General features: G+C 38.7%; 1 protein-coding gene across 1 annotated transcript; it reads right to left on the minus strand.

Annotated features, from left to right (window-relative positions):
* Positions 1–697: 697 nt before the first annotated feature.
* Positions 698–26,476, minus strand: LOC117921726 (zinc finger protein BRUTUS-like). Its single transcript, XM_034839690.1, has 14 exons — positions 26,003–26,476; positions 24,398–24,607; positions 21,980–22,174; positions 21,537–21,886; positions 20,897–21,122; positions 20,472–20,640; positions 19,134–20,363; positions 18,785–18,956; positions 18,482–18,703; positions 18,246–18,383; positions 5,962–6,196; positions 5,777–5,836; positions 1,261–1,332; positions 698–1,169 (listed from the first exon to the last, which is right to left on the minus strand). Exons 1-14 carry the CDS (start codon positions 26,294–26,296, stop codon positions 1,029–1,031), a joined length of 3,714 nt encoding a protein of 1,237 aa, XP_034695581.1. The 5' UTR covers positions 26,297–26,476; the 3' UTR covers positions 698–1,028.
* Positions 26,477–27,041: the final 565 nt, after the last annotated feature.

Raw genomic sequence — 27,041 nt, forward strand, 5'->3', positions numbered from 1 at the left:
ACTTTCATATTATTTTATTATTTTATTATTTTATTATTAAAAGCACGTTTGGCAAAATTCTCCCTCAAAAATAAATATTCATTTTCCATAAATAATTAACTTTTCTAAGTCTATCTCATTAATATTGAAAATTGAAACTTAGAGGGTGTTTAATAAAATTTAATATTTTTTATTGAATAATTTAAATTGACTTATAAAGTAAATTATTATAATGTTTTATACTCAAAGCTACATGTTGGTATGGACAAAAATGTGTCATGACTGTGAATACTGACCGGTCAATCCATTTGACCTATAATGGTCACTTGAAAGAAGCAATTATTGCTAATGATTGATTAAATAGTTGAATAAAGAATCACTAGTTGGTTGATATCCAAACTTGTTTTTTTGTGTCACAATTTAAATAAATAAAAATCATATTAATTTGTTTTTTTATTAACAAATAATTAAGACAATTTTCTAAATTGGCCTCGACGGATGGAGAAAAAGTATTTGGGATTACAAGGAGTTCACATGGTGCTATCACTTGCATGATTCCTTGCAGCTGAAATGGGCACAACAGTCATTGATTGTTCTACCATCTTAAGTCAATAACAAACAGTATACGGAATCTCAAGAATAGAACTACTCATCATCCAATGCAAGCATAATATTGAAATTAGGTGAGGAGCAACTCACCACAAGAAGATAAGTGAAATTGCTGAAAAACAAAACAGATTACCTATAAAACCACTTGGGTAGTAATTTCCTGTTCAATACAGGCATAATTCTGTCTTCAATTCCTCTATGGTTTCCCCAGCAATGTTTTGTTTCTGGATGAAAAAATTAGCCACCAAGAAGTAATATGCAGGATGACCAGCTTCATTCATTGGTAATGGTGATGACAATATTGACAAAAATTTTCCAAAATTTTTGGAATATTTGAATTGACTACTGTAATGGCAGGTGATTTACAAAGCCATGTATAGGTGTGTAGGCACAAAGATATTTACACGCCCAAATCAACTGCAAAGAGGCCAGATTGCCCCCTAGTTTGATGTTGAGCAGTCCAAATTTGTCGACTCAACCTTGATTACCCTGGTGTTATAAGATCCACAAAACCTGCATTTGTGGTACAGCCAGTGAAAGGGCGAGGTTCCCTTCTTACCACAGTCATTGCACAGTACGTCCTGATTACCAAAATTAGAGGTCATTTAATATTCAGTAGACAAAAACAAAGGAATCAATGAGTTTAAAGTATATGTAAAATGGTTTGTTTACCTGACAGCGATCCCTGTATTCTTCAGGAAGCGCCTCAGAAGCTAATAATGCATCAAGCATACCAAAGTAAACCTGAATAGGATATGAAAACAGGAACCTTAATGAAAAATCCAGACCTATTATTTTAATCTCTTTTGATACTAAAAAATAATACCAGCTACGGCACAAGGACCTTCACCCTGGAAAAGCATGAGTTTTTTTTTTTTTATTATTGTTTCTTTTTTTCATAGAGTGCAAAACATAAAGTGGGCATAAAGTCTGATGTTGACTGACTAGAAAGAGGCAAAAAGCCAAGCAAACTTTGGCCGGACCAGGTTAATATTCATGTTTCCAGTATTCAACTATCCATTAAGTCAGACATCAGAATTTTCAAGGGTGGAAAATGTGAATCAAACTGATTGAATTTGAATCCTGACTCTTTGAATAGACTCAATTTGGTTTAGGTTCCAGGCTTGGAGTGGGTGACCAACTGAACAAACTGGAATCAAACCAGCAATGTCCAGCTTGTACGGAGTATCTAAGGTGAGTTTTAAGGATCAAATATGATTTAAGATTGTTACAAACAATGACCAGCCCTCAACCTGATGTCAACCTCTATGTATCAACACAAAATTTACAGAAAACTAGTTGCTGGACTCATTGCAGCTCGGTTAAGGATTTAGTATATTGCATGTGGAGGCAAGGCAACATCACAACACAAAGTCCTACTGGACCACATACCTATGTGATTATCACTATGACTACATGGTTGCATATGATCCCACCAAACCACAAATCAAGTAAACATGCTTCCTAGGACATGGCACCACAACTTGACAATCTATGGACATGTTGTACAATGACCAAAAACAAAATGGCATTCAAAGCAAGGTCATCAATATGATGAGGGAAAAATTATGATCAGGGTCCATTGCACCCTATATTTAAATCAATGGAAACAATATGCTAACAGCAGCTTGGTAACTTGGATCCCACCAGATAATATCCTAACGAAACCATCAAACACTGTGGCACGAGATTCTAGAAAAACCATGCATCAAGGGAACATGGCAAACTGAAACACTGCCAAAAGACATGTCAAAGCAATGTGATAACATGGTTGTGTCATGTCATACATTGAAACAAGGTAATGTCTATACTACATAAAGTACAATACCCCATTTGGTATCCCTACCTTGGGATAAGCTAACAGCAGCATGGTAGCTTGGTTCCTACAGGATAATATCTTAAGGAAACCAACAAACGTTGTAGCATAAGGTTCTAGTAAAACCACGCATCAAGGGAACATGGCAAACCAAAACACTACCAAAATACATGTTAAAGCAACCAGATAACATGGCCATGTCATGTCACACATCAAAACAAGGTATAATGTTTATCTATACCACATAAAGTCAAGACCCCATATGGTATCAATACCTTGGGATGTATCTTATAAAATTATTCCCTTCTTGCATATTGGCACAAAAGCAGTTAAGCAGAGTAAATACAGCATACTAAACCGTGCATTCATCTGCAAAATTAGTTAGGCCATTTTCTGTTTCCAACTTTGAAAGGCCCTCTCATGCAAAAAGTTGGTTAAGTTCATTAAAAATAAAATAATAAAATCCATTTTGTTCGTTTGGTCAAACGATATCTCATTTTTGTTCTCTCTCTTTTTTTTTTTTTTTTGATAAGTAAGAGTATTATATACGAAAAGGCACTAAAATGGCAACTTAGACACTCACCCCCTTACAGCTGAAACAAAAAAAACTGTCCAACAAGATATACAAAAAACAACCCTTCCCTCAACAGGAACCCATCCAATCAATTAGCATCAAAGGACCATCTTTTACAAACAATTTAGACTCCGACCAAAGTAAATATACAAAAAACGCTTTCAGCTTTTGCATGGACAGCACACTGCCTTTAAAGGCAATTATGTTCCTTGTCTTCCAAATTAACCAAAACAAACATAAAGGGCCCACATTCCAAATTGTCCTACGCTTCTTACCCAAAAAAGACCCTTTCCACCCCAACAGGGTTTCCATAACCGAGGAAGGAAACACCCAATACACTCCAAACAAAGTAAAGAACAACTTCCATACTTCCCTTTTCTTTTCGCAATGGAGAATAAGATGGTCTATGGACTCCTCATGCACTTGGCACAAATAACATCTATTTGCTAAAGCCCAACCCCTCTTCTAAACTTGGTCCAAAGTTAGAACTTTTCCCCATGACGCACTTCCCTAGCAACAAAGCTTAATTTTGGTTGTACACTAAAATTATCTTCATTGGGAAACACCTAGTTGAATCCGGCTCTAAGGCTTTGAAAGGACTTTACCAAAAATTTTCCATCCTTCGATTCTGTCCACCTTACCCGATCTTCCTCATCCACAATCACTCTCTTCCCATTCAAACACAACAAGTTTTCCACCTCATCCAATTCTCAATCATTAAAAGGCCTAGAGAAACGAGGGTTCCAACTCCCCACCTCCTTTTCCTCACTATCTGGAACAAACCAAACATTTTTCACCCAAGCCTCTTTGGAAGTAGCTAAGGCAAATAAGGACGGAAAATATTCGCATAAAGGTGTAGTTCCACACCACTTGTCCTTCCAGAAACTCACCCTCTACCCATTTCCCACCACAAAAGAAATTCTAAAGCTAACAAGGCGCCCAACTTCCTAATTTATTTCCACAAGCCTACACCATATCCCTCCCTAACTTCTCGAGAACACCACCCACCACATTCCGCTCCATATTTCCCCCTTATTACTTGATTTCAAAATACCTCTTTTTCATTTGCATAGTGTCAACTTCATTTACCAAGGAGAGTCTTATTGAGTGTAGCAAGGCTCTTCACCCCCAACTCCCTTTTTCTTTTATCTAGGCAAACTATCATCCACCTTACTAAATGAGGTTTTCTCTCTAGAGCCCCACCTCCCTACAAAAAATCCCTTTGAATCTACTTCAATCTCATTCTAACCACTCTTGGCAAATGGAGAATAGACATAAAATAAATTGGCAAACTAGAAAAAATGCTTCGTATCAAGGTGATTCCCCCGGCCTTAGAGATATATTGACGCTTCCACATCGCCAATCTCTTATAGAATCCTTCCTCAATTCCAGCCCAAACTGCCACAGATTTAAAAAGAGCACCCAACGGCATCCCCAAATAAGTGAATAGAAGACTTCCCACATTACAACCAATTTCTGCAACCAGATCTTCCACATTCTCCACCCTTCCCACCAGGATCAGCTCACTTTTATCCATATTAACTCTCAATCCATAGATTGCCTCAAACCACATCAACAACCACCATAAAAACATCATCTGCTCCTCCCACGCCTCACAGAAAATCAGAGTCTCATCAACAGATAGCAAGTGGGAAACCTTCACCCCTTCATCCCCTTAATCCCGCACCTGGCAGGATGATAAAAAGCCTCCACAGACTTCTCTCTTTAGAAGAAAGCTAAGGGCTTCTATTGCAATCACAAACAGGTAAGGCGAAAGCGAATCTCTCTGCCTTAGGCTCCTAGAGCTTTGAAAGAAACCGGAGAGGGTTCCGTTAATCAAAACAAAAAAACTAGTTGCGGATAAACACCATTTAATCCACCTTAACCACTTCTCCCCAAACCCCATTTTCTCCATAACTGAAAGCAAAAATGACCACTCAACATGGTCATAAGCTTTCTCAATGTCTAGCTTGTTCTTTTTTATGTCTCCATTTTCTAAAACCATTGCCCTTTATACTCCCACCAAGGTTGTTAGCTAGTGTGGGGAATCTGTATCATATGTACACCAACTTATTCTCTCTTTGTGGATACCTTCATTAATGACCTCATTTCTTAAAAAGACAACATAATAAAATAATCACATTAGAACTTATTCATTATACCTCCTTGTTCCCTTTATCATCTATCTTTCCAACTACTATGAACAATAACTATGTTGAGAAAGTATCTTTTTCACATTTTTATGTCATAAACCCTATTTGTAATGAAAGTTGTACAAGGTTGTATTCCAAAGAAGCAACTGCCTGAATGTGAACCAAATTTGTATCACAAGAGAAGCAACTTGTATTTGGGTCCTATCATGCATGAAAACTTAGCTTGTTGAATCATAATGAAGTTTGGAAATCTGCAGCCCTAAAAGTTTTTATTGTGTAAACAGAGTAATCTGCTTGAAGGTCCCTTCTTAGTAGTTCAGACTTAAGCCATCTAAAGGCACATTGAAATTTTCTTCCTTTTTAATCATGAACATGAGATATACCTCCACATTTTGGGGTGAAGTTGGGGTAGATTCATCAGTAGAAATCACCAAAAGTATAAAGAAGATGAAAAGTTCAACATAAAATTATAAAACTACTTCATTTTAAATACATGTCAACCAGACAATGGCTAATTTAAACACTATGAAAATAACAGTAAATAATTTCAATTTAGTGCCATGTCCAACTGCCTTGTGCTGAATACAGAATAGCATTATAAATGAGCATAAAAGCTAAAAAGAAAGGGGAAAGGATTTTTCTTACTGCCATATCTCCCAAGGATTTGCTACAAATTGGACAAATATAGTGACTGCAAGTGTATGCCTGACACAATGAAAGAGGAAGAGGATTTAGTAACAATAGTTCCACTAAACATTTTTTCCTTATAACAAGGGCAACACAAGGAAAAATGAAAAAAGAAAGCAAACTAGAATCAAATAAAGGGAGACCTGGAAGCAAGCTGAATGCATGAAATGGCCACAAGGAAGAGCTCGTACAACCGCACTTGATGAGAACATGTCATCACAGCAGATGGGGCAGTTTGTTTCTAAGCCTTTCTCCCGGCACTTGTGGTCAGCCAACTTCATGGCCAGACAACAATTGCATGTCATGCAATGAAAGAAGTCGACACCAAGTCCCTTCCCAACACGGCACAAGTTGCAAAATGGGCAATGATAAACTGTCCTGAAGTGAGAAGTGGAGTCAAAAAGTTTAAAAAATAAGATATCAAGAAATCTTACTTCCAAGAAGTTATATCCGCATAGTTATCAGATAATTGAAGTTGCAAGCAATTGAAACTAAATATTAAATTCATCAGAGCTTCCAGATTTTCCTCAATAGTAAGAACCGAAATTAGTACTGGTTAGATACCCATTATTCTTTGTTTATAACAGGTTTTTTTGTGAAGCAAGCAGGCAACAAGAATGTTAAGGCATTTTACTTCAAGGGGAAAGCAAAGCAAAGTGTGAGGTGAGAGGATTGGAATAAAACTATGATACCCCAATTCTTTAACTGTATTCAGTATACCATGTCAATACAATACAACATGGGTGTGCATATAGGATCTTCATTGGAGCCCTTGAGGCCAGGCTCAAGTGGTAAAGGGATGGGGAGGGTTTGTGTGAGGTTTTAGGTTCAAGTCCCAATGGGGACAAAATTTACCTATAAAAAAAAAAAAAGGGATCTTCATTGGATACACCTATTTTGCTTCAAAAATGGCTATTTGATTTTTAATTAATTTTTTCCCCAACTTCATTAGTACATAGTTACATTGAAGAAATAGAAGAGTTTGCCAAAATTGAATTTATATAAGAATATTTCAGAATAAGAGAGAAATGAAATGAAGTCTTAATCAAGAATAACATTGCTTTTTTTTTTCTTTATTATGTTCTATCCAACTAATAGTATCATTATTGAGATCTTCTTCAACTTGCGGAGTTGTATCTTAAAATTTTGGGGTGTGAAGGAACAAGAACTTAGGCACCTACCTACACTAACACCTTGATGGGGAATGATATTCCACAAAAATAGCTTTAATAATCTTAGTATTTCATAGTCTTAATTGGAGTCTTTCTTCTTTTTTTTTTAAATAAGCAAATCATACAATTTTTTATAAACAAGCACCAAAGAGATGATGCACCATAGTACACAAGGCATATACAATGAGCACCAAAGGTCTTTTTGTTACAATGAGCACAAAGTAGCAATCAACTAGATGCAATAGTAAATGGATGATAACACATGTAATCTCACAACCTTAGAAGGGGCACCAACACTCTAGTTGCCATGAGATGGTTGTAGGTACCTCCTTGCAGTAATTGGAAAAAGAAGCAAAAGACATCCATTAGAGTGGCACTAGCCTCTACAACTAACAGGCATCTAGCAGAACATCTTAAGGCACTAGCATCGGCAATAGGAAGCAATGTAACAGTAGTAGGACCACAAATGACATGGCTTCTGAGAATTTATCCATTAGTAACACATCCTGTGCATCATAATGGTCATATGGTGTATGTCTGTAAATCCATAATATGAAACTGGTTCAAATCAACTGGTACTCAGTGTGTAAATCAAAAGGGTTGGGTTGGCCAGGACAGGAGCATTGATTAGGTCTCTTTTGGAAGAAAAAGTTCATCTAATATTGGAGCAATGAGATGTTCTTTTTGTAAATTCCCATGTGGTACTAAGGTATAGGTCTACTTAGCATATTGGAGGTTTCAATCATATTTTTTAATCAGCTGCTTATATTTTAGGATGGATTCCTCATCCTTCTTATGTGTTTCTTTATCCATAGTTAATACATTTTTGTTTCTAATGATAAAGAATAATAATAATATGAAACTAGTTATCACAATCTTATTGTGAATATATGAAAAATTAAAAACAAAAAATGACAAAGTCAAGCCGTCTAGTTCTTCCTTTTTCTTCTTCAACAAAGAAAAATAGAAATGAGTATGCTAGCAATTCATGTTATACACCCTCAAAAGAAGTTCCTTTAGTACAAATATAAAAGGATAAGTATGCATTTATTCACTAATAAAAAGTATTACAAAATGAAACAACATTGGCAAGCGCATATTTAGTATAAGTTGCTAAATATGCAAAGTCATCATTCCTAAAAAAGGAGGGATAGAAGAACTAAAACATTTTAGGCATATCAGCTTAATTGGAGGATCATAAAAAATTGTGGCAAAAGTCTTAGCAAACAAATTAAAGAAGGTAGTAAGAAAAGTGATTTCTAAGTTTCAAAACGTTTTTGTTTAAGGCAAGCAAATTTTAAACGTGGCTTTGATAACAATTGAAGAGCTTGAGTGGAAGGGTGGTGTGCATATTGGATATTGAAAAAGCCTATAATTATGTAAAATGGAATTTTCTATTGTCGGTATTAGAAAGAAAAGGTTTTGGCCAAGGATGGATTTATTGTATAAGGTTTTGCATCTCTATGGAGAGATTTTCTATGTTAGTCAATGAATCTCCAACTTTCTTTTTCCAAAGTTTTGGGGCTTGAAACAAGGTGATCCCCTCTCGTCGTATCTTTTTGAGTTGTTGATGAAGGCTCAAAGCTACTTTCTTTCTAAGGCAGAGGAAGGAGGTTTCATCTCAAATTTTAAGGTGACAAGACATGTGGAGAGGTTATGGAGATTATTCATGTACTTTTTGTTGATGACACATTTGTTTCTATGAGGCTTCCACAAAGCAAATAACTTATTTCAGGTGGTCTCTTTTCTAGTTTGAGGCAGTATCAAGGTTGAACATCATCAACTTGGAGAAAAAGTGAGTTAATCCTAGGAAGTGAGATCCTTAATTTGGCCGACTTAGGCTACTTGATAGATTGCGGGATTAGAAAATTGCCTTCTATCTATCTAAGCCTCCCATTGAGTGCTCCCTTTAAGGCTTCTTCAAATTGGGATGCCAAAGCGGAGGGATTTCTTAAGAAGTTGGCTGTTTGAAAATGTTAGTATCTTTTTAAGGGTGGAAGATTAACATTTTTAAAGAATTCTTTGTTGAGCTTATCTATTTGCTTCATATCCCTCCTTCTCATCCCAAAAAAGGTGAGTTTAAGATTGGAAAAGATTCAAAGGGACTTCCTTTTAAGGGGTAGTGCTTTGGAGACGAAATCTCATTTAGTTAAGTAGTCGTCTATTTGCATGGACAAAAGTAGGGGTGTGTTAGGTATCAAAAATTTGTCTATGCTCAATAAGGCCCCTTCTTGGAAAATGGTGTTAGAGATTTGTTACAAAGAGGGGTAGTTTCTGGAGATGGCTGATATCAACTAAGTTTGGTAAAAGGATGTGTGTGCGTGTGTTTGTGTGTTGTTCTTGTGAAGGGAAGGGTAGGTATGAGGTGGGGTTGTGGAAAGCCATGAAGAGAGGATGGATTTCAAGCCAGGACCAAATTTGAAGTAGGTGATGGTAGGAGGATTAGGTTGTGGCATGACCAATGATGTGGCCATTCTTCTCTAAAAGCCTTGTTTCATGCTTTGTACTCAATTGCCAATTCTAAGGATGCTTGGACAGCAAAAGTTTGGAAGTAGGTGGGAGGTGTTCGATCTTGGAGCCTTTGTTTTTTCATCAATGTTCAAAATTGGGAGGTAGAAATTGTTGAATCTTTATTTAGTAGATCCAAAACATGATGGTTAAAAGAGTGTGAGAACAAGCTACTTTAGAAATTAAATAGGGATGAAAATCCTCTATAAAATCCCACTAAAGTTCTTTGGAGTCGATTTCTAGATATCCTTTTCCAGGTTCTCAGACCCTCCAAAGGTGAGTTTCTTTGTTTGGGAAGGAGAAAAATTATTACATTAGACCCACTAAGGAGGGGAGAAAGGGTTATAGTTAGGTAGTGTCGTTTGTGCAAAAGCAACAAACTAATCATATTCTTATTCATTATGGTGCAGCTCATAGTATTTGGTACCCATTACTCTCACTCTTAATTATGTTATAGTTGTTGCCTCGAATGGTGAAAGATGTCTTGCTAGGATGCCATGAGGTTTTTTGGGGAAAACACAGAGAAAATCTTGGAGGTTAGCCCCATTTTGTTAATTATTGATAATTTGGTACAAGAGAAACCAAAGAACTTTTTTTTTTTTTGATAAGCAAGCACAATTCATTAAGAGGAGGCTAAAGAGCCCCAAAGTATACAGGGCGTATACAAGGCAGCAAAGGTCTTACAAGCAAAAAGGCCAAAAACAAACCACCCCTTAACTGGAGGCAAGCCACTCCAGGAAACCTAAAAGGGAATGCGGCTCCTCTTCCATATACAATTTAGTCCAACCCCAAATATTACATACAAAAGAATATTTAAACCTCTGAATTGCTAAATCCCCTCCCCCCCCCCCCCCCAGCTATATAAAACCTCCTTTACAGTATTAGGGAACACCCACTTGACCCTAACTAAACCCAACACTAAGTCTCATAGCACTCTGGCCACTGTACAATGAATAAGAATATGATTCACACTTTCCGCTTTGCAAGCACACAAAAAACACCGATTAGGGAGCTGCCAACCTCTCTTTTGGAGCCTATCAAGAGTCAAAATCTTTCCCCAAGTCGCTTCCCACGCAAAAAACATGATTTTAGTTAGGACTCTTTCCATCCAAATTTTGTTTTTTGGGAAGATGACATCCATAGGCCTATCCAACCAGCTATACGCATCCTTCACTCTAAACTGCCCACTTCCCCCTCCCTTCCAAGAAACCGAGTCATCCTCCCAAGTAATCCTGAAACCTCTTAACACTTGGAGCAGCTCACCTACCATCTCCACCTCCCAGTCATTAAAATCCCTAATAAATCTCAAGTTCTAGCCTCCTTCTCCAACATTCTGGTCCCACATGTCTTCAGCTAATGCGTTTCTATTAGCTGCCAAGATGTAGAGATGCGGGAACCTTTGGGACAGCGCTGAATCCCCACACCACATGTCAGTCCAAAACCTGATTTTATTGCTTTTCCCCACATTGAACACCATTTAATCCCAGAACCAGCCAACTTCCTTTAAAATCTCCTTCCACACCCCCACCCCACACGCACCCACAGCCTTTTTGGTCCTCCAGCCGTGATCCTCTTGACCATACTTTGCCACCAGCACTTGCTTCCAAAGGGCCTCCTTATCAGAAGCGAATCTCCAAGTCCATTTACCAAGTAACGCTTTATTCATAAGGGTAAACTTCCTAATTCCAAGCCCCCCATTCTCCTTATCCCCACACACCATTTCCCATTTAACAAGATGAGCTTTCCTCTCCATGTGAACCCCCCCCCCCCACAAGAAGTCTCTTTGCAATTTTTCTAATTTTCTTGCCACAGAAATGGGCATTCGAAATAAAGACGTCTGATACACTGGCATGCTAACCATTGTGCTCTTGATTAGAGTGATTCTCCCGCCCTTTGAAATATATTGGCTCTTCCAAAGGGCAAGCCTCCTTCTCATTTTCTCTTCTACCCCATCCCACCCATAGACAGCCTTATTAGGCACCCCTAGAGGCAGCCCCAAATACACAGTCGGCAGCTGCCCCACCCTACACCCTAACTCCACAGCCAGCTACTCTATCCCTTGCACCTCCCCTACTGGAATGATCTCACTTTTAACCAAATTAATTCTTAACCCTGAAGCGACTTCAAACCAGAACAAAATCCAACTCAAGTTCGTTAAGTACTCCTTCTTAGCCTCACAAAAGACAATAGTGTCATTGGCAAAGAGCAGATGAGCAACGTGGGCAGCCCGCCCTCTACCACGCTGAATTTTACACCCTGAGATAAAGCCCCCCTCCATAGCCCTTCTGATAAGGACGCTCAACACTTCCATCCCCGTGACAAAAAGGTAAGGGGATAGGGGGTCCCCTTGCCGCAACCCTTTTGAGCTCGAAAAGAAACCAGCTGGTGTTCCATTCACCATAACTGAGAATTTGGCTGTGGAAATACACCACCACATCCACCTCAGCCACTTAGAGTCAAACCCCATTTTTTCCATGACCTTCAAAAGAAACTGTCAATTAATATTATCATAGGCCTTCTCTATATCTAACTTGCAGATAACCCCATTATCCCCCCTCTTATTCCAGGTGTCGATCACTTCATTTGCTATTAGAGAGACATCAAGAATCTGTCTTCCCGTGACAAACGCGTTCTGATCAGGGGAGACTACTTTTCCTATCACTTTCTTAAGCCTGTTGGCCAACACCTTTGCCAACAGCTTATAGAGACCCCCCAAAAGGCTGATGGGTCTAAAGTCCCCTAGATCCTCAGTCCCTCCTTTCTTAGGAATCAGCACCAGAAAAGTATTGTTTATACTCTTGAGGAACATATTCTGGTCATGAAACTCCTTAAACATCTCCAAGATTTCCTCCTTGACGAAGTCCCAGCAACATTGCCAGAAGAATACAGAGAACCAGTCAGGGCCTGGGGCTTTATCCCCATTCATTTCCATCAGGGCCGTCTGGACCTCACCCTCAGTGAAGGGAAAATCCAACGTCCCCGCTTCTTGCAAGCAAATTTGATTAAAAGGAAGACTTCCAATGTCCGCCTTCCACCCTGAACTTTCTGAGAATTGCTGCTGAAATGCATTCGCTACCCCTTCTCTAATTTCACGCTCCTCTGTCAGCCTAATCCCATTAATTTTAATTTTGTCCATGTGGTTGACTCTTCTATGGGCAGAAGTCATACGGTGGAAATATCCCGTGTTCCTATCCCTTGCCTTCAACCAAAGTTCCCTTGACACCTGCCTCCAGTGAGTTTCTTCCAGATCTACCCACTTGGCATAACCCTCCTTGGCTGCCTTCTTACAAGTTAATTCCTCCATTGTCAAGCTTCTCTCATCCTCCACTCTGTCCCAATACTCCACTTGATGGAGCGCAGCCTCCTTGTTACATTCCAGATTTCCAAACTCTTCCCTATTCCAAGCTTTAAGCTTCTACTTCAACTCCTTCAATTTCGCAGACAATCTAAAACTGGCACTGCCACTGACCTCTATCCCCCGCCACCAATTACGAATTAAATCCTTGAACCCCTCAACTTTGAACCACATGTTTTCAAATCTAAAGAGGCAGGCCCTCCCCTCAAGCTACCCCCCTCAAGTAATACTGGAAAGTGGTCCGAAGTCGGCCTAGGCAGTCTTCGCTGACTCACCCTACTAAACTGATCAAGCCAGCAAGGAGAGACCAGAAATCTATCTAGTCTAGCCCTTGAAAGACTATTCAGGCCCCCACTCCACGTGAAGACACCCCCTTGCAGCTGTAAGTCCACAAGACCTAGCTCGTCTACAACTTCCGCAAACCTCCTCATAGCTGAGTTTATTCTCCTTTGCCTGCTTCTTTCACCTTGAGCCAAGGTGATGTTGAAATCACCACCTAGACACCAAGGCCCCTCCCAAATTCCTCTGATCACCCCTACTTCTTCCCACAAACACTCCCTCTCAATTCTAGTGAACGGACCATATACACCCGTAAAAGCCCAAATCACCCCATTCTCCACTATCCTGAATCTGCAGGATAAAGAGAACTGACCCTCCTCCCACTCCAACAAATCCAGAGCTCTTTTATCCCAACAAATCAGGATACCACCAGCCGAGCCACACGCATTCAGGGCCTTCCAATCTAAAAATCTACCCGACCCTAAACTTCTCACCACCCTGTCAGTCATAACCTAAATTTTTGTCTCCTGAATGCAGAAAAGATCCACCTTCTGCTTCCTAATTACCGATTTAATTACTTTCCTTTTCATGCTTTCGTTCACTCTCCTCACATTCCAACTTAACAACTTGAGATTCATTAAACAATCACAGTCTGCACCCCTCTACCCTGGATAGGACATTTCTTTCTGCCATCCCCCTCATAATTAACTGAGCATTCCAACCTCTTTAACTCCCTTTCAAACCTCGATTTTTCCAATAATCCTTTGCTATGAATCTTCTCCCTCCTTTTCCTGATTTTGACGAAAAAATTTAAAATATCCTTTTCCAGACCATCAGTCGAAAAACCCAGGAATTGGCTGAACCTTGCTAGACTACTTTCCTGCCAATCCAGGTCCCCTTCCCCCCTTTCTTCTTGTAGCTCATACTGTGATGATCCCCCCTCCAGTTCCCTTGCCGTTGCTAAGGGGCTTTTAAATTCAACCAATTCCCAGCATACACTACCACTCTCCCTAGTACCAGTTGCACCTTGCCCATTTGACTCCCTACCATTCTGGCAAGCCTCCCTTATCACCCCAGAATGGTCAAAGAACTCCCCCTCTGGAGTCCGACCAAGCAAAAGCAAAGAAGAATGAGAAGAATTCCCCGAGTCCCATAAACCCCCTAAAGTTGAGAAAGCCTCATACCTCAAAGCGTCATCCTCTAGAGCACTATCTGCCAACGCATAGAGAGGATTAGCCTTCTGATCACTCTCAGTTTCCTTCTCCTGCGCTCTTAGAAACTCCAGCTCAAAGTTGGCTTCACCAGAAAGCCCAAGTTGAGCTAAGGCCTCCATCAAGCCTATTTTAGGCTGATTCACCACCGGGCCTTTTCTCTTCTTGACTAAAGGCCCACCAGGCTGCGCCCCAAACTCCTGCAAACAGCTCGAAGACGGCCCGCTGCACTTTCTTTGGTCTAAAAATGGCCCAAATCGTGGCCCAGGCACCTCCTCTAACACCTTCTCCTTACCTTTTGGGCCTTTCGTCCTGCCCATCGTCCCAAGCCCACAACCTCCAGCCTCTTTTGCCACTACTACTTCAAATGTTGATTGCGGGCTAGGCCCCCCATCCCTCCTTAGGCCCAAGTTGGATTCATTAAGCCCATCCAAGGACGACCCATCTTCCGTCCCACCCACTGAGGCCCAGAGCATCGACCCGAATTAGATTCGGCCCACCGACGAGACCCTACCCATCCCGTCCAACTGCCCTTCCATCCCATCTTCTGACCGTAGCAGTACCTCGAGACCTGCACTACCCCACTCCTCCACTCGCCAGCCAGCGCATGCGCCTCCGTCGCCCCTTTCCTCTCCTCTGCCACGATCTGTTGAGCCCCAGCGGTCCTCCGGCTTCTATCTAATCGACGGCAATACTTCCCACCATAGCGGGAAATGATAAATAGTCTCTTCAATTCCAATTTCTATCGAGCTTGGCAGCTCGCCTCTCTTCGTCTTCACCAGGATCCTCGCCCACTGGAGATTTTCCATTTTTTCCATTGGAATATCCATGGCTACAAAGCCCTCGCACTCATCTCCCACCCTTCGCAAAATGTTAGGAACCCAAAGTGACAGAGGCAAGCCTTTAATCCTCACCCAAACTTCCTCTTCTATTTCCCCTTCTTCCAGACACCCATAACTCGAACTCCACAGCTCCAGATCAACATGAATCCCCCCCACCAACCTTTTCCTAACAGCAAATACTTTCCTGGCATCTACCGCCTTTTCAAACTCCAATAGGGCCTGACCCTCATCCATCCAAGCCAACCCTAGCTTCCCTTTTATCCCCCAAACACTCGCCATCAACCACCCCATCCTCGCCAAATCCTCTCCTCCTGCTACCTTAGGGTTCCATTTTCACACCAAGCATTGTCCCAATCTATCCACATTTCTGCAAATGTCCTCTCCCTTTATCTCCATCCTGGCCAAGATGCTATTCCTATTCCCCCATCTCTTTCCCATTTCAGCTTTCACTCTTTCAGGGGTCAGCTCGTCCTTTTTTTTCTCCCTTCTGTCAATCATCGTATACAAGTTCCGCACCGTTTCCGCCATGGCTGACCATCCCTCTCTTCCCCCTCTGCCTCTCGGGATGTAGATGTTGTACCTTTTCTCCTCCGCATCTACGACCCCTAACCGGATAAAGCTCCCCACCTTATTAACTTCACGCACCATGGAGTACCTTCTCCCCTTTTCCTTCCAGCCCTTCTCCCATTTGTCGTCTTTCCCATCCTTAACGCACTAGTCCAACCCTTCCAGAAAAATCCCAACGCTTGCCGGCCCCAGTCTAACTCATGAGGACACTCCTCTTTTACTTTCCACAATGAAGAGTAGAGTTTTACCTCTTCTCTTCTCCACCTCTACTTCAAAGATTTTCGATTCCACCCCGAAGCTCTATCTTTTCCGTTTCGATTCCACCTCCTCGTCGTCGCCCTCACCCTCGTTCTCGCACTCTCTCACTCTCTCTCTTAACATCGCACCGTACTTTTTAATTTTTAAGACAAACTTAGTCCGAAACCAAAGAACTTTTGAAGGCATGAAAAAATAAATTCAATTGTTAAAGGATTCTTTTGTTCAAACATCGTGTTCTTGGTTCAGATTTAGTAAGGGAGTGGAATTAAGAAGTCTAGGTTTGGCAGGCTCCAAAGGTGGGTTTCTTTGTTTGGACAAAAAACTCAGGCATTAGACCAGACAAGGAGAAGAGGAAAGGCTATAAATAACTGGTGTTGTTTGCGCAAGAGCAATGAGGAATTGACCAATTATATTCAATTCATTGCAGGGTACCTTTTAATATATATATATATATATATATAGACAAGTACAAAGTATATGAGAGAACAGTGCCCAACAAAAAGTGATACATCCAATGTACGCAAGAGGATAATCTTTGGTACCTATTATTCTCACTCTTTAATGTGTTACAGGTGTTGTCTTATGCGGTGAAATTTGTCTTGCTATGATGGCATGGGAATTTTTTGGGGAAAAGGCACAAAAACACTTGGATCTTGGTCCTGTTATGTTTGATATGGACAATTTGGAAAAAGAGAAATAAAAGAATTTCTAAAGGCCCTGAGAAATCAATTCAATTGTTAAAGGATTCTTTAATTCAAACATTCTTTTCTTGGTTCAGATTTTGTGTAGGAGTGGAATGCTCATCCCCTTTATGATTATGTGGATTGGATGAGGTCACACTAGTGTATTTCCTTTTTGTGTTTCTTGCCCTTTGACAACCTCTATATCATTCCTATGTACTTAGATTCTGTCCCCTATTTGATTGACATTTTTAATAAATTGTTCTTTTGCCCATCAAAAGAGAAAAAAGAAAACAGCTATCCTCTTAGTAGGGTTTGTGTCCAAAATGCCAATGGATAAAAATTATCATCTAATGAAACGACACTAGCAATCATATATCTATCATATATTTTTAAATATGCAGCATCATCTCCTTAGTGAGGCTCTTCTCAAAAAGGCCAATTTTCTTCATATGTTGTGTTTTGTTTTTTGGGAGTTGTAAAAAGATTCTAAACAAATGACGACATGAATATTGCCCCCTTTGTGTTTTAGTGCATTTGGAAAGATTGAAATTATAGGATTTTTTTAAGGTGTGAAACATTTCTTAGAATTAAACAATGTCTTCTTAAACTCTTCATCTGTTTGGCCAAAGGGTCCACCAAAGGTTAGAAATTGAATTTTCTTTATTCTGCATATAGCATGAGAAATATAGGCATGGTTCTGACCTTCAGTGTTTTACTTTCTTTGCTTTTAAGCTTTTTCTGGCATGTGCTTCTCCTCATATTTCCTGGGGATTGGGATGCATCCCCCTTTTGTTAGGCTCATTTTTTTAGTATATCTATTGGTCAACTACATAAAATATTATGTTTTTTGGGGGGATGGGTGCATAATCATGTACTTGCACCTAGGATTGTGCTACTTGCATCCACAAGTCCAATTCCTGCTTAGGTAGTACAAACAAGCACCATTTTTTATTAACTTCAAATCCATGTTGATGTGTTCATTATTTTATATCATCTAATACATTGAAGCTAGAAATAAGTTGTTTGTCTTGTAGGACATGGAAACCTACTGCCCCCTTTAAGGCCACTCTGCTTGAATCCACTTTTTCTATTAGTTTCAAGAGTGTATGAAATGCATCCTTGTTAATTTTTTTGATAGTTGTTATTGTGTCCATTAGTTTATAAAATATAATGTTTTGAAGCTAAAAACTGGTATATGCTTATAACGTTCGCAAATGGTCAATATTATTATTGAATCAACTTCATAAATTAGTAACCATGCACACAAAATCAAGCACAATCAAGCATGGGCACACACACCTACCCACACACAGGCACACAAATACAAGCCGCATAACCTTGTATAGATATTATAGCAAAGGCCTGGTTTCCATGTCACAGCAGGCACCCATACCCTTATTTATTCCATTAATTTAAAATAAGCTCAAATTTAAATATTCTGTTCATCTTTATACCGGATATTCTGAATTCCAGTAAACTTTATACTTATAAAATATTGCATCAATAAATACTAAGTACAGCAAAAGAGAAGTTCCAATGAAAGTTCTTTTACCTCTCATCATCAAAAAATTTGCAGATGCTGCAATAATATTTTGCCATCAACAATCCACCACAGGAAGGTGTTGTGCAAATTGGTCCAATAGGCTGGATTCTTAGGCAGAACATACACATCATTTCAGATGTAGCCTTCCTGCAAAAAAAATTAATATAACACGAATAAGTAAATATTATATATATATATATATATATATATATATATATAAGCAAAAGGAGTTTCCATAAAGTTACCTATCCATTGAATGATCGCTGACTTTATCATGGCAAAACCTGCAAGCAAACAACTTGCCACAGCATGAAGCACGGAGTTTGCAGTTCCTCTTGTAATGCTCACACCCAAATATTTGCTTATCTGGATCTCGAAATGATGGAATGCATCCAAGCACATTCTCACCATTTGAAGTTTCAACTGTCCTTGCTTGAGGTAACTTTTGCTGAGCAGCTATCCAGCGACTAAGAAAACCCATATGTTGATAAGAATATGAAGCAAATAGAAGCCAACTAGGATTAAATACATAAATAACAGGAACAAACCTTGTCATAAGATTTTGAATAAGATAATCTTTTCTCCTTGGATCAAGAGTTGAATCTCGAGAAACTTTTCTTATCTCTGATTCAAGCTCATTTTCATTCATCCGAAAAATATCTTTCCAGCCAGGCTTGAAAGTATGATCACTGTGGTCCAGGCTTTCGTGAACATTGATGCCTAAAAGTGAAATTTTCACAATGAATGAACATCAAATATTCGCATGATACAAGAAGCAAGGGTCAACAAGCCTGAATTTATTTCAACTCTGCAGCAAGTTGCAATATGAACCAGAACCACACAAGTGAAACATGAATAAGTACACAATTGCAGCACTAAAAAAGGCATGGCACAAACCTTGTGAAATCTTATTTTCTGATGTAAAGGCCAGTGGAGATGCAGCAGCAGTTCCTTCCCACCATTCATTAAGCCACTCACTAAACATTGTGTTCTTTGTTGCCTGCTTCCATGTGTCCATCATTTTGTTCTGCTCTTCCTCAGTAAGAACAGATGTAACCCATGGCAACATCGATTGGAGCACCTCTGCACCTGTAGTACCAATAATACGGCCAACAATTTTGTCTTGTTCCTCCACAGAAAAATGTTTGTCAAACAATGGCCAAAGCTCAAGTTCTTCCCTGTAAACATGTTGATCCAGTGTCACTCTAATGGATTTGCACATGCCCTGAAGCTTCGTAGCAAGTTCATTGTACTTTCTGATACTGTCATTATGATGAGAAGAATCTAGATTAATTCTAGTTGACTCTTCAGGCATATTTGCACTGTTCAAACTCTCATGAAGCAGAGTAAGGTCAGAGAGCACAGATGAAATGTCTTCAAATAGTTTTTCTTCCTGCTTGTGGTCCAAAGTGTAAGAGTGGCTAACATTATGAAGAGTCTCTCTAGATTCTAATGCTGGGAAGACAATATCATCCTCAGCATTACTGTGAGCCCTATATAAGCCCCATAACAAACGAAACCTACCACTGAACTGCCTAAGGAAAGTATCATTACAATCATTAAGTCTTCCAGATTCAACATCCAAATACTCCAAATCTTTGCGGATGGCTTTATGAAATTTGAATATGTTATCAATAGGTCGCGTCGCACTCCCAATATCAGGAGAGCTTACATCTGTTTCCCAATTAAAAAGACTGGAGTTGAGGGAAGGAGCACAAGGAATAAAAGATAAGGAGCGCAAAGATTTTGCTGAAGCAAGAGAACCCGTTCCTAGATTACTGTTATTCACTCCTAACTCAGGGACACAGCAAGACTGATTACTACAAGCTAATTTCTGTATGTTTACAGTTCTTCTAGGGTCACAAGCATTACTGTCTTCCCATGAAGTACAGTTTCCACGCTTAACTGGCCTTTCATCATCATCCAAGTGATCTGATGTAGAATTTTCCTTAGCAGAAAACAAAGGGGTGCATGCACAAAAAGACTGATCAGGATCTCCTGTGGTTGTGGTCAGTATTTTGGCAAGACAGCAACCAACTGCACCAGAAGACAAGCATGCATCCCTAGAGCGGCCTTTGCATGCCCAGCCAGAAAAAAGTGTAACAAGTGCACTATCTGAAGCTGGAGCTGCATCAGAATATTACGCATAAGTAGCCAGCAAGAGAAGACCATAATTTCTTTAGATAAATTAGCAACACGTTGTAATAAACCAAAAGCTGAGAATTGATAGAGAACCTGCCAAATGCATATTTTGAAGAAAAGACCTTGCTGCTTCTTCATCAAGGGATCCAACCAACCATGGCAGGACACACTCAATCAATCTTAAGGGCATCACACATAGGCTTTGATACAGAAGTTCACGCTGTCTTTTGGGGCTAAAATGCTTTCGAGCAAGTGGAAGAACCTACAAATGCAACATGCCAGGTAAACATTCTTAAGGGACAACAAAGTGATGTCTGCCTTGCAAGTTTCAATGCTGATTAAAATAGATATGATAAAAACCAGAAAATAGGCAATTGCATGTTCCAGCCCATAGGCAGAACAAGCTCCCACTAATATGCTATCCAGCAATGGTTGACTCATGCATAATTAATAGAAGGATGTGTCTTTGGTAAGACTTGATACTAGCCATCAATTTATTTCTTCAGCAAAATCCTAACCTGAACTTCTTCATTGTGAAAGTGCTTCTGTATCGTATCCATTATTTGATCAGCCTGTGAGCATAACTTTGTATAAAATTCAGCAGAAGATGAGTTGGCTCCGGCACTTTGAATGCTTTCTATCAAGCACCTAAGTTTATCAAATTGGCTTTCTTCTTCTGCATGCTCCTGGGCAAAAGAGAGTTCTGCATCTACAGCAGGGAATATAACTTTGTCCTCAGCAATACTGCAGTCAGATTGACAAAGAAGCACATTTCACAACATAGAAACAAAACACGACTAAAAAAACTGGGACACAATGATCTCCATCATGCCCTATTACCCTTTACTACAGGAAAAATTAATCATAATAGAGAGCTGTGTAGCCACTTTGATAAGGTGGAAATTTCAGGTAGGACAACAGGCTTCAAGGACTAAATTATTATAAATTTTGGAGCAACATCAGGTTGAAATCCATTCTTCATGTTCAAGCCAAGGGCTTTGAGGAGGTCCGATTTTTCATAGTTAATTTCCCTTCCCAAGGGTCTAAGTACATTAACTAATCCACTGTTGAAGTTTAGGATGCAGCATTATATTCAGACGAAACCATGTTTGCCAGAAAAAACTACTTCAAATAAAAATATAGAGAAGAGTACAATACCTGTGAAAAATACAAACTTCTGCAATAAACAACAGCCTCTTGTTGAAAGCAGATAAATCAGAGAAATCTCCACAAAGTTGTATCTTCCTTGCTGCCTCTGCTATATCATTCAACTCTCTTTTTATTGCTTTATGCCAATGCAATATTTCATCTATTGGACATGCCAGAGTTGAAGCAGTTGTAACATTATTGGGCTCCAAATATTTCCTTTTACCAGTTTTCAAAGATTCACATGCACATTCCCAGTTCTTAGTTCGACTGATTAAGGTTCTGGCCCCAGAATGAGGACCTCTGTCATTAGGATTATCTTCAGAACTTTTCTGAATATTTTCCATCCAGGTGAAAATAACCTTCATTCAACCCGAGTAGAAAGTCAACCAAAAATTTCAATAGAAGTCCATCACAAAACATAATCCATAAATACAATTAAACAAAACATTTACCTGTTGAAGAAGCTTCTCTTCTGGGACTATCTTGCACAAGCATTTATGCATATCTTGATGTTCATCAGATGAAATAGAGGAAGAAAGCCACGGAAGGAACTCTGCCATCATATTAACAGGAATGCTGCACAGAAACTGCCAAATCAATGATGCCTGCTCTTCAAAAGAAAACTTCTCAATCAGCAAGGGGAACACCTGCCACAATTGAAAGAAAGATGGTGACCTAGATATAAATTTTCACTCTGAATATCAAACTATGGTTGGGGAAGTATAAAGGCTAACTTGAGAGACATGAGCTTCATCACATGAATTGTCTGAAAGATAGAGACCAATGTAACATAAAAGAGCATCACATGTGACCAGAGAACACTATTGCTGCCTGAGAATACATGTGTGTGTGTGTTTGTGTATTATCAGATATGCCTCACAATATATATATATATTTTTTTTTATTGGAATCACAATATATATATATATATATATATATATATGTATATATATATATTTTGATAGGCAAACAGGAAAAAACAAGTATTAAAGGTGCCTAAAAGGAGGAGTAGCAAAGTACACACGAAGTATACAAAAAATGCCTATAAGTCTCCAGGAATGTGCCACAGAATATTCTTTTGGAAGAATGTCAAACATTTCTTAAAGCTAGCATTTCAGCCAGCATTATTCCTGGAAAGCTCTAATGGCGTTTCCATTGAGTGATGATGCATTAGAGACTTGTTTATCTCAATTTTAAAAGAAACCTATTAAGCTGGAACTGGATACGCAGGAGAACATGGGTGCTCCTCTTTAATAACATGAATGACATCTAGAGATGAAGAGTCTCAAAAACCAGGAGATTCAATTCCATGTTCAATTGGACCAGTTCATAAAACACCGTATGGATAAAGCACATGACTTTTTTCATATGACATATATGAAACAACTGAGGAAGATCCCTATTCTTAACTACAATTATTCTTGAAGCCTATGCCAGAGAAAAGTGGGAGTCCACCAAGGGAACAATGACCACCATGGATCAGCTTCCAAATGGTTCAATCCTTCCCTCTCTCAACCAACAAAGTAGATACCACCATGAATTATCAATATGTTTGAGCAAAAGAAACAGCCAAAGAATCAAATGCCAGAAATATCCCAGCAGTCAATGTGCTGAAGCCTAGTGCCACCACAACACAATCTTATTGCCATTATAAGAAGCACTTAAAAATTTAGATCAAAAGAACAATAAGAAAGGAAAATAATGAAAAAATAAAATAAAAAGAACTATAGATTCTCATTTTGACAACTAATTCATATGGAGATATTTGATAGATTTAGAGGGTGTTAGGTAAAATTTAATATTTATCACTTAATGACTTAAGTAGACTTCAAATTAAATTATTCTTAAGTTGTTGACTTAAAACTTATTACTTGATTTTAACTTTAAGTATTAAGATTGTTTGATAAAGTTAACTTAAAAATTATTCTAAATCGTTTTTTTTCTAATGAGTGAAGCAAAAGTATATTATAAGCAAAAACGCCAAAACAACGTTCCAAAGTACACGGGGGGTGTATACAACAAATGCTTAAAAGCACAAAAAAGGAAAAGGACCAAACAAAAACTACATCGTCCTAAAAAAAATCCACAAAATCTACAGCCGAAGAAGGACCAAAAAGTAAAAACAACCTAGACCAATCCCAAAGATTACAAAGGAAAGTGTGTTTTAGTCCTTGAATGGACCATTCCTCATTCTAGAAAGCTCTTCTATTTCTTTCCTTCCAAACAATCCAAAATAAGCAAAGAGGAGCTACCTACCACACCTTTTTCCATCATTTACCAACAAAAGAACCATGTCACCCTAAAAGCATGTCTCTAACAAAAGAAGGAAGCCTCCAAAGCACACCAAACAATGAGAACACAAGATTCCATAACACTCTTAGTTTTAATTAATATTTATAATCATTTGTTTTAACTAATATTTATTTTCATTAATCTTAAGTAGTAAATTTGTTTGTAAAATATTCATATTTAAAGTATAGTAGATACATAAGATAACCGCAAAATATTTACTATAAAAAATAAGTCATGGATGTGAAGACATGGTTCTAAATATATTCTCATTGGATGTGGGCAAATGCAGCAAAAAAAAATTGAGATTAAGAATAAGTTAACCAATTTGACTTCATGCTTAAAGTTATTTTTAACTTTTAGTTGTAATATTAAGTTATTTTACCAAATATGCTAAATCTACTTAATAACTTAAATTAAATTATTACGTTACATTAAATCATTAAGTTGATTTGCTAAATACCCTCTTAGTTCCAACTTAATTTTAACTCTAATGTAATAATACTGGGAAAACTATGTTCCATGCCATGATTTGAAGAAAACTCAAAGCTGCACATCACAAAAACAAAACAAATCAATACTTGTTCCTCTTCCTTGGACATGTGCTGACTAATTGAAGTTTGAAGAGCTCCGGTGCATAAGGCTAACTCTCTCCGATAGCTTTCTTCGTTTTGAGTTTTTGAATTCAACAGCTCGAATAGTTGATCAAAAAGGGCACTTTCTCCCTCATGTTCAAGGGAGTAAGTCCGTGCAACATTCTTCACACGTCTATCAAGAGCTGGAAATATGACCTGCAGTTCCAAAGGAATACTCTTAGATCATGTCCACGTTTGCTTATAGTTTAAGAACAAAAGAAATGGACTGTTATCATCATTAACCACTGGATTTAAGGATGTTAGCATGTATCTCACTGATGGACTCACCATTCTTTGATCCATTAGTGAGTGAATACTCAACCAATCAAGATTCAAGACAATAATTTTTAGATCACCTCTCTCACAGCCCATATACTTTGCCAGAAACACACAACCACTTTTACATATGTCACACATCTCCAATTTTCCGGAGGTGGACAAACTATCTAACGCAACCCTTCATTCCATTTTATTATCATTTTTGAAATATCTTAAGACAGACTAAGCCCCAAGCATAAATAACAAGACAAGATACTTGGTTTCAAATTATTAGTTCTTGCCAATTACTTATTACTGCAAGAGTTAGCTTAATATGAAACTTTTCATTAGGCCTTTCCAGATTATTTCAACTTTTTTTTCTTTTGGTATGTACAAGTTTCAACTGTATCAATATTTCGGTATGCCAGGTTTCCAAGAATTAATGTGTTAAAACACAGAACATATCAATGATAACAACTTAGCCAAATATACCATCTTAAACAACCGCTCAACAGAAAATTAACATAATAAACAATGTAAATAAACAGAAAACAAATTCTCCGAGAAAAAGAAAAAAAAATGAAGGATATATAGTGACGCAATAATCTGTGCCAATAAAAGTAGAGGTTGCCCATTTGACTATAATCCAGATCGTTCGTATGACAGCAATATGGTAAAACATGGGTATAAAGAATATAAATATGATTATTTATATGATAGTTAAGATCATACCAAACCAATTTTTTTCTGAAGAGTAGTTGCAAGTTGGGACCTGTTCATAATTAGGCCCCAGTAGGACCAAATTCGAAAGTTTTCCATGCTAGCTAAGCTTACGTGATAAATGTAATGTATAACAAAAGATAAAATCAAGGCAATGTGATAGTTAAGGTGCTACCAAAACAAAACCGGAGGTAACTGTCTACCAAAGCAATGCGAAATTTTCACAGTAGACTGCAAACGACGCATCAAAATAATACTGAACTTCAAGATCAATAGGCAATTTAACAGGAGAAGTATGAAACAAGTCTACCTAGAAGTTCAAGTTCCTACCAATCCCTATGAGGAAAAGGTGAATAAACACAATTTTCTCAAGCAGAAAAATATTTGATGTGATTCCCCTTTTTTAGTTTTCCAAACGAAACAAGAGGAAAAGAGACAGAGATTTGGTAATCCAAGAAAAGAATCATAAAGAACAAAAAATTCTAAAACTGAATCAGAGAGAAATGCCACAAACATCCAAAATTTTAATCTCAATCAGATTCAACACTGCAAAAGAAATAAGAACGAGCCCACCTCGTCCTCAGCATTACAGTGGTGCTTGTAGATTGCGCGAAAAAAGTGGTAGCGTTCCAACAAAGGATTAATATCACTGTCCTGATTAGTAGCAAAATCCATGGCCGCACGATGCAGGCCATCGAGCTCCGAACGGATGGCCTTGTGGAAGAACAAGAAGATGAGAATAGGAGACTTGAGAGCTGAGCTCTTCAAGCAACTCTTCGAAGGAGAAGAATCCATTTGGTTGGCAGGCCCCGCCATCAGACCCAAACCTCCATCTCTATGTTGAAGCCCTGTCAATGGCGTCGCCATTTTATAGACGGCAAACAGTCCAAAAACGAGGCCAGCAGATCCTTAGTCTCGAAACCCTAGGTTTTCCAAATCCACGAGATTTTCATTTCTGTGCGCTTCTCTCTCTCTCTCTCTCTCTGGAACTGAACCGGGGAGAACGAACGAAACTCAGAGGCCTGAATGCGGTAGATAGAAAAGGGGAAACAAGTTAATTTTTCTAGCAGCGACACGTGGCGGTAACCGGCATGGTGGAACGTTGGCAAAGTCACATTCTGTGAACGGAGGCAACTAGAAGTAAGGGATCCCGTGCCGCGTGTGAGAAGCACGTGAGAGTGGAGATCCAGCACGGACTTATCCCTGGTGTTTTTGGAGCCTTGGTGCGCTGGTCTGTCCACGTAAGCATCCACCGGATTGGGGTGATTCGGAGGACTGATGACATGTGATGGCTGATTTGGTGACGTTGACAGATAGTGAGAACATTGTGATAATTTTAGAATCCAATTTATTCAAAATGGTCTAATAAACGAGATTGACACAAAACGTATGACAGCAATTTGTTCAATCATCTCATTAACTCTAGCCGGGCAAGTGGAAAAGTGGATATTAAACGGAACCAGGAACGAAGCTAATCAAAACAAATTCCGTTCGAAAAAATATTTTAAAAATTTAGGATTGAAATTTTCTTTTCAAAAGAGTCGTTTCAAGATAAATTAAAATTTTTATTTTGAGAAGATAATTGTTTGATTTTTCTCATTTATGGATTCAA

This window comes from Vitis riparia, chromosome 1, assembly GCF_004353265.1.
Source record: "Vitis riparia cultivar Riparia Gloire de Montpellier isolate 1030 chromosome 1, EGFV_Vit.rip_1.0, whole genome shotgun sequence".
Lineage (NCBI taxonomy): Eukaryota > Viridiplantae > Streptophyta > Magnoliopsida > Vitales > Vitaceae > Vitis > Vitis riparia.